The sequence below is a fragment of the Octodon degus genome, unplaced genomic scaffold, assembly GCF_000260255.1.
Source record: "Octodon degus isolate 3935 unplaced genomic scaffold, OctDeg1.0 scaffold00001, whole genome shotgun sequence".
NCBI lineage: Eukaryota > Metazoa > Chordata > Mammalia > Rodentia > Octodontidae > Octodon > Octodon degus.
This window is the reverse complement of record NW_004524577.1, coordinates 9,132,685-9,140,497: the sequence shown is the minus strand read 5'-3', so window position 1 is coordinate 9,140,497 and position 7,813 is coordinate 9,132,685. Positions and strand designations below refer to the sequence as shown.

At 53.1% G+C, this 7,813-nt stretch overlaps 1 protein-coding gene across 1 annotated transcript in view; it reads right to left on the bottom strand.

Moving 5' to 3' along the window:
• Nucleotides 1–687: 687 nt before the first annotated feature.
• Nucleotides 688–7,813, bottom strand: part of Itgam (integrin subunit alpha M) — a 52,788-nt gene continuing 45,662 nt past the window's right edge. The window contains exons 17-30 of the mRNA XM_004622996.2: nucleotides 7,127–7,281; nucleotides 6,902–7,033; nucleotides 6,697–6,770; nucleotides 6,326–6,467; nucleotides 6,120–6,242; nucleotides 5,437–5,516; nucleotides 4,254–4,337; nucleotides 3,928–4,003; nucleotides 3,206–3,313; nucleotides 2,964–3,047; nucleotides 2,732–2,845; nucleotides 2,542–2,643; nucleotides 2,174–2,284; nucleotides 688–1,625 (exon numbers count right to left, since the gene is read on the bottom strand). Coding sequence (XP_004623053.1) covers nucleotides 1,554–1,625; nucleotides 2,174–2,284; nucleotides 2,542–2,643; nucleotides 2,732–2,845; nucleotides 2,964–3,047; nucleotides 3,206–3,313; nucleotides 3,928–4,003; nucleotides 4,254–4,337; nucleotides 5,437–5,516; nucleotides 6,120–6,242; nucleotides 6,326–6,467; nucleotides 6,697–6,770; nucleotides 6,902–7,033; nucleotides 7,127–7,281 — 1,457 coding nt within the window. The 3' untranslated portion in view covers nucleotides 688–1,553. The remainder of the gene's footprint in view (nucleotides 1,626–2,173; nucleotides 2,285–2,541; nucleotides 2,644–2,731; nucleotides 2,846–2,963; nucleotides 3,048–3,205; nucleotides 3,314–3,927; nucleotides 4,004–4,253; nucleotides 4,338–5,436; nucleotides 5,517–6,119; nucleotides 6,243–6,325; nucleotides 6,468–6,696; nucleotides 6,771–6,901; nucleotides 7,034–7,126; nucleotides 7,282–7,813) is intronic.

Genomic DNA, 7,813 nt, shown 5'->3' with positions numbered 1-7,813 from the left:
GCCCTCAGCTGGTAACGAGGAGGAGATGGTATCATGTACCTGAATCAGCACTTTCCCATTACTAAGTACCCAACTCCCGCAGGTTAGAGGAGGAGGTGCTCATGAGGCTCACAGTTCCCAGTGGGTTCAGTCCAGAGTAGGGACTAAATGGAAGAAACTGCGTGGTACAAGGGCACAGCGGAGGACAGCTGCTCATAGCCAGGAAACAGAGTGAAGGAGAAGCTGGGGACAAGACCACACCCTTAGCCGGACCTTCACCCTTCCAGGCCAGACCTTCTAGGGCTCACGCAGCTGCTGAACACACCATGGATAAATCCACTGGCGCACACACACTGCACCCCATGATTTAGCCACCTTCCAAAGGCCTCACTCAAGTCTTTGGGGGAACCTTTAGATACGAATCATAACAACAATTCAGTCTTCTTCCCTTTGAGGGGGATAATGCTAAGGTCCCTCGCTTCCCCGAGCTTCCCAGTGAGGCCAGGGTCCAGGCCTCACAGTGTCATCTCTGTTGGCGACAGCTACCAGTTCTCTTCGCTCCCCCCAGCTCATTGCCCTGCCTAGTGAGTATTTCAAGGAAAAATCTCTTAAGTAAACTTCTTTCACTTGCATCCTTTTCTTGGTTCTGCTTCTGGGGGATCTCAAACTTCTAAAAATGTGCCCTAAAAATTATCCTCCACACATATGTAAAAACAACATATGTCCAAATTTATTTTTTGTAACAATGAGAAGTTGCAAATAATATATCCAAAGAAGACTGGCTAGATTTATAATGACACTCATGCAGTAAAATACTATACACCTGTATAAAAGAGAAATAAGTTTGTGTCCTGAAACAGTCTGTGCTGTATTAATGAAAACAGCAAGATAAGAACAGCATAAGTTACGCTACCAAGTGTGTAAAGAAAAAAAAAAAAGCAGCCTGAGTGTGCATGTATGTATGTGTTTGCACGTGCCTACAATCTTCCTGCAGGAGACCCCAAAATGCACAGCTTAAGGGCCCCTCCAAAGGGACTTTAAGAGCCGTGAAGACTTTCCATCACACCCCCTGAATGCCTTTTGCTTTGGGCACTATGGACAGGTTTATTGATGCAAAAATAAAAGTAAGATGAATAGGAAAAGGGAGCTTCACGATTTGCCTCTGGTGTGGGCGGGACTCCCATGGGCTAGGCGGCTCCAGGTCTGCCTCAAGCCTGCACACTTGCCCACCAGGCGGCTTCCCGTGGCTTCCGGTTCCCACTAGGCTCACCCAGAAGGGTGCCACAGCTCCCCCTGGAGGAAGGCCCAGCAGCAACTTCTCCTCAATATGCAGGAGCCCAAGAGATGTGCTGAGGCACTTTGCCCATATGCGACAGACAGCGATCACACACAGACTACACACACACACACACACACACACACACACACACACACACACACACCCCACAATGGAAACTCAAGCAGGCCTTTCCTGCCACGGTCTCCTACATGTGCGTCCAGCAGCCCAGGGGCCTGCTTGCTGCTCTGACGAAGCCCTGTTTGCTCTCCCAGGCCTCTCGGTGGTGGAGGAGCCATTACTGGGGTGGTGCCTCCTGGGGACCAGCATTGCTCATCATGTCCTTGTACTGCCGTTTGAAGAAGCCAAGCTGCGGGATGGAGACAGAGAGGTAAGGAGCACTGAGCCAGGGCAGCAACCGAAGGTCATGCAGAGCGGGAGGGGAACGGAGGGGCCCCAGTGAGCAGAAATTGCATGGCCGGGACTTGAGGCAAGTGGGGGGGGGGGGCACCAGCATAGGGGTGAGGAAGGAAACCTAGAGTATAACAAGAATGCCTCCGGCTGGGTGTGGCAGTGCACTAATCCCAGCACTCAGGAGGCTGAGGCAGGAGGATCGCAGGAGCTCCAGGCCAGCCTGGGCTGCGCAGTGAGTCCACAACCAGCCTTAGCCACATAATAACACCCTGTCTCCAAAAACGGAACAAACTCTCCTTGGACTGTGGCTCATCACTGAGCAGCCAGTCTAGGAGCTCCGCATGTCCCCAAAGCGGGCGTTGATGCTACTGAAGAAACCGAGGCAACGAGGGGCTCCAGCATGCTCCAGGCTGCACAGCTAGCAGCAAGGAGGGGAGCTGAACCCCCAGTGAAGCTGCTGCAGAAGGAAGGGGAACGGGCAGGGAAAGGGCCGAGTGGGGACACCTTGTACAGCCCCGCGGTGATGAGTGCCAAGAGCACCAGCCCCCCGATGGAACTCCCCACGATGAGCGGAAGAGGGTTGTGAACTTCATACAGCTCCACCTTGGTCTCTGTCTGGGGAGGAGGCAGAGAAAAGACAGGCATCAGACAGACCCCGAGTTCTGGAACTTTCCCCAGTCGAGCCGGTGCCCCTGACTCCAAAGCTTTTGCCTTCCCCGTGCCCGCAGTACCCACTGGTCCCTGTCCCTCCCTACCTGCTTCTCTCCTCCTCCTCCCCAGCTCTAAAGATGGCCTGCACAGGCCTGGTGCCCTGCGCCCTCCCGCAGGCCTTCTGTGCCCTGTGCCCTGTGCCCTGTGCCCAAGACAGCTACCTGGGACCGCACGAACATTCCCTGTCCCGCGAGCAAGGTGAACACAGAGTTGTTAAACAAGATCTCCGCTGTGCTCACGACCAGGAGGTGATTACTTGAAGTCTGTGGAAGAGAACAGAGTAGGGGTCAGGCCAGGGGCCCCCGAGGAGCACCGCAGTGCCCGCCCCAAGAGGCCCAGGACCTCACAGACCTTGAGATACCAGTTGAACGAGAGGTTGCCGTGGAGAGTGACATTGAATTCTTCCTCGATGTTGAAGGAAGGGATATCACACTCAATTCTCTGGCAGACAGCAATGGAGCATTGCTGGGGAAGGGAAGGGAGGTGGGAAATGACTGAGGAAATAGGGACACCATATTGGATCGGTGAGGAGCTGCAGGGGCGCTGCGTGTAGCCCACAGGCGGAAATTAGGCCGCTTCTCACCACCATATGGGTCTTCTTAAGCACATCCTGGAAATCAGAGTGAGAAGGTGGTCTTTCCTCAGTGCTGCAGGCACTCATGAGATTCTGAGGAAAGAGACAGTCAGTGAGGAGAGAGGGAAGGAGAGATCCCAGACCCATTCTCAGAGTCCAGGGGAGGCTCAGAAGAGCCTCCAGTATTTCAGGCAAGATTGGGGCTGTGGAGGGAGGGCTTCGCCCCACTTCTCAGGCCCAGCTGAACTCACAGGGGAGAAGGTGACCTGAGGCCGGTCCCATACGATCTCATTGTTCAGCCGCACAGGAACCCAGAAGACCACCTTGATGGGAAGGCTCCTTTTGCCCAGATTGCTGAACTAGACCAGGAAAGGGTGGGGTCAGGCTTTGATGGCACTACCCCCATGAGACACAGGATATGGCCCCCCAGTCCCCACAGCCCAGGACCCCTGGATAAGGGCCATGGCCTGTCCCTCTCCAAGAGGCAGGAGAGTGTAACTGTTCAAGACACATTTGAGAGCCAGACAGGCTGGCCTTGTGCCCTAGCCTTTCCACTTATGAGTTGTGAGTACCTGGACAAGCTGTTAACCCCTCCAACCCCTGCTGTACCCATCTGCAAACCAGGGAGAGCAACAGCGCCTTCCACATGCATGACAAAGACAAGAGGAGCTTGTCATCACCATGTGTGATGGTGAGAATCGGCAGTCTTCCCTCCTCCCCTTCCCCTACTTCTTCCTCCCCCTCCCTCCTACCCTCTCCTTTCCCTCCTCTTTTTCCCTTCTCCCCTCCCCTTCCTCCCTTCTCCCCTCCCCCTCCTCCTTTCTCTCCTCCCTCCTCCCTTCTCCCCTCCCTCCTCACTCCTCCCATCCTCCTCTCTCTGCCATGCCCAGCACCCAGCGGGCCCTTCTGCATGTTGTCCACATCTTTTCTGTGTTCTCCCCACCCCAGTTGCCCTCCTGCCCTCACTCCCCACCTGGTATTGGTGCTCCATGATCTGGCTAGTCTTTTCTGAAGCCGTGAAGTTGAGATATTTGGTAGAGGCCTCACCACTAAAGAGAGGAAGAAGAGATGGCAGGTGACAGATGAGGGATGTCGTGGGAGGGGGCCCCAGGCTGTGTGTGAGGTGCACCCAGGCTCATGGTAATGTGGCCTTCAGGGGAGGCAGGTGGACACCGTGTGTGCCAGTTTGGGCCACTTAACGCACATAGACAACATGCACGCGCGCGCGCACACACACACACACACACACACACAGAAGTGCAGTGGCTGTGGGCCCAGCTACAGTCCCCAGCCCAGCACCTGGTCACTATCAGGTAGACGGCGTATTTCACAGGCAGCTCCAGCTGGGATTCCATTTTGTTAGTCCGGGGCATGTTGTTCTCACTGAAAGGAAAGCGCAATCTTAGCCCACTCTTGAGAACAGGCCGCCGGCCCTGCCTCCTGGCCTCGCCTTCACCCGCCACTCCCACTCCCGGCACTCCGCAAGACCTGTTCTCTCCAAATCCCAAAGCGCACTGTTTGCTAACTCCTCGGCCCTTCGTGGCCCACACCCAGCTCTGCTCGCCCTGATGGCCACAGGGACCTTCCAGCCTGTCCTCTGCCGTCCAGTCGGCTGCAGCCCAACTCCCAGCTGTCACGGTGTAGCTCTGGATGTCCCTACAATGCCTTCGGTGTTCAGAGGTGAGACCTGTGGACGGTGCCTGCGCCACCAGGTGCCCGATTCATCCTCGGATGAGCTCAGAGCTGGATCCACAGCTAGGAAGCGGGGCTGGTTGGAGGGGCCGCTGGGGGCGTGGCCTCGGAGGGTGCCCTCCCCCTGGGGCCCTCCCTTCTGCGTCTGCCTCCTGCCTCCTGCCTCCTGCCTCCTGCCTCCTGCCTCCTGCCTCCTGCCTCCTGCCTCCTGCCTCCTGCCTCCTGGTGAGTCACTTTTCTCCACACGGGCCTTTCCACCTTGCTGTACCTGCATTTGAGTCTTCCAACCACGGGCTGAAACTGAACCAAAATAAACCTCTCCTCCTTTAAGTTGCACAGTAGGCAGAGTTTGTCCCAGGAACAAGAAAGTGACTGAGACCCCATCCTTCCTAGAGAAGGACCTTTCTAACATGAAATATAATCATGTCCCCCTGTAGGTTAAACTGCAAACCTCTCCGCGCTTTGTGACCTGGCCCTTACCTAACCATGCTCTTGGCTTGAGTGCGCCCTTAACTCCCCACCCTCCAGGCTTTACCTGGCACACCCTTCCTTCCTTCTTTCTGTCTCCATATATCTTCCTCAGAAATGTTTTCTAAAAACCAAGCTCCGAGAACCCCGGACACCCTCAGCAGTTTTCCTGTCTGGGAGAACAGGAACCACAGCCGCCTTCATCACTACTGCCCCACTCTCACCCATACAAGGCCTGGCACCTGGTGTGTCTCATCTCTGTTCAGTGAATGAATGAGTGATCCGAACAGAAAATCGGGAGGGAGGTGAGGAATCAGTGTACCTGGTCACGTTAGCCTTGAGCAGTAGTTTGTTTCCAAGGGAAGCTGCAAAGTCTACATCAAACGTGATAGTGAAGGTGATCTGGAATTGGAGAAAGGGGGCGTGGTGATAGGAATGGGAGAGCGGAAACAACGCAGCCATCAGCTGGTGAAAGGTCACCAGAATCCCACCAATCCACACCACAGAATAGTATCCAGCCGTACAAAGAAACTAAGTGCTCCACGGTGGCTGGGCCTTGAAAATATGCTAATTGGAAGAAGCTCATCACAGGGGACCACATACTGTATGTGTCCACTTAGACAAAAATCCAGAGTATGAAAATCTATAGAGGCAAAGGGAATGAGGGGTTGCCCAAGGCTGGGGGTGGGGGGCCAATGGTAAGACTTCAAAAATGTATCACTTGGAATACACTAAAAGCCACTGAATTGTATATTTTAAGTGGATGAGTCTATGGTATATATGGGTTTTGTCTCCATAAAGCTGTTTTATAAGAAAGAAAAAGGGAACCCTCACTAAAAAAAAAAAAAAAAAAAAAAAAAGAAAAAAAAAAAAAAAAAAAAAAAAAAAAAAAAAAAAAAAAAAAAAAAAAAAAAAAGGAGAAAGCAAAAAAGAGGAGAAGAAAAGGAAGAGGAGAATCCCAGAAGACAAAAGAGAACAGGAGGGGGGAAAAACAGTGGCTCAGACCTCAGAGTTGTCTGGGAAGATGGGGTGGTTGACGCTGCAGCTGGCGCTCTTCAGAGATCCAGGTCTTTCGGTGGAGGAGTCAGACGAACAGGCCAAGGACCAAGATCGCCGGGAGCGCTGGCCCTGGGGGCAAGTGGGATGTCAGCAAGCCCAGCCCTGGAGACATGGAAAGCAAGGGGCACAGGGCCAGAGGAGGACTTGGTTACCTGGATCATGGACACTTTCCGATAGGACAAGCCCACGGGGTAGTAGAGGGTGACCTGAGTCCTATAGGAGTCCTCGCCCTCGTTCTTCACGGTCAGCGTCACATTGAGGCCCTGGGGGTCGCCCACCACCACAGTTTGCAGTCTGTGGGAGTAACAAGGCGGCACCAGTGAGGCTCCAAGGGCTGCCCTGGGGCAAGTCTGTCCTGGCAGAAAGGGGGCGCAGGCACTTGCAGAGAGAAGCGACAGATGGATGGACAGCACACAGATGCCTCTGAAGGAGCGGATCCATGCAGGTCTCCTCAGCCAGGAGAAGAACCAAGCGCCACATCATGAAGCAGACACGAAGATGGTGCTGAGGAAAAGAAACTCACTTTGCCAAATGGAAGGCAACACTGAGGTCATCCTGGCAAATGTTGTCATTGCCGCAGTTCTTCTCGAAGGGAAACTGAGAAGAATAGGATAAGAGAGAGGTGAGGAGGTAATGAAATGAAACAACAAAATAAAATATTGAAACAAGCTTCAGCAATCAGCCTCCTGTCTTTTCCATCCCCCAGCAGGGCCAACCCCAGGACTCACCAAGGCGATGAAAAACTTCGGAGCATCTTCAGCCAGAACTGGCCGCAGGTTCCCGAAAGAGGCTATGGGTGTCCCCACCAGAGTATAGTTGAGGCGCAGGACAATGGGGCTCACCGAGTCATCTACACATTTCTGAGAGAGACGGGGCATTAAGGGAGCTGCCCTCCTCTCCCTCCCAAGCCCACCTCATTCTTGGCCCAGGGACACGGCCACCAGCCTGCTCACCGGTAACAGCAGGGCCAGGGTCTCACATCTCTGTATCAGCCTCAGGGTCTGGTTCTGTCTGTATGAGCTACTCTTGGTCTTGTCAAAGATGGCACGGGAATTTGGACGGCCAGAGTCCAGAGTGAGGACATAAGAGACCAGAGCCTGGACCTCTCCTGAAGGAACAGGGTAGCGTGGAGGTGAGGAGCCCATGCTGTGCAGTCAGACACAAGGACTCGGAGGCCGAGGTCCTCTGCACCCAGCCATACGATCTGGGGCAGCTGACCTGAGCTTTTGGAGCCTCGAGTCTTTATTTCAAGGTGAAGATAATAATTGTAACTTTCAGGAGTAAAAATTAAATAGTTCTCACAAAGTTAGTGTTTAAAATGGGAGTTATCGTTATATGCTAGAAAATTAATTGTATTTTTGACTTTGTAAAATTAACTTCTGTACAGTTTCCAATTTATTTATCCTGCTTTGATTTTTTATTTTATTTTACTGGGGATTGAACTCAGGACCTTGTGCTTGCCAGGCAAGCGCTTATTCTACTGAGCTATCTCCCCAGCCCCCTGCTTTGATTTTATAAAGAATTTTGATGTCTTTCATCAGTTTGGGAAAATTCTTAACCACTATTTGTTGCTTCCTCCTCATTAATTCTCGATCTCTCTCCCTCTCCTTCATCTCCTTCTGTTCATCTCTCAATTACAT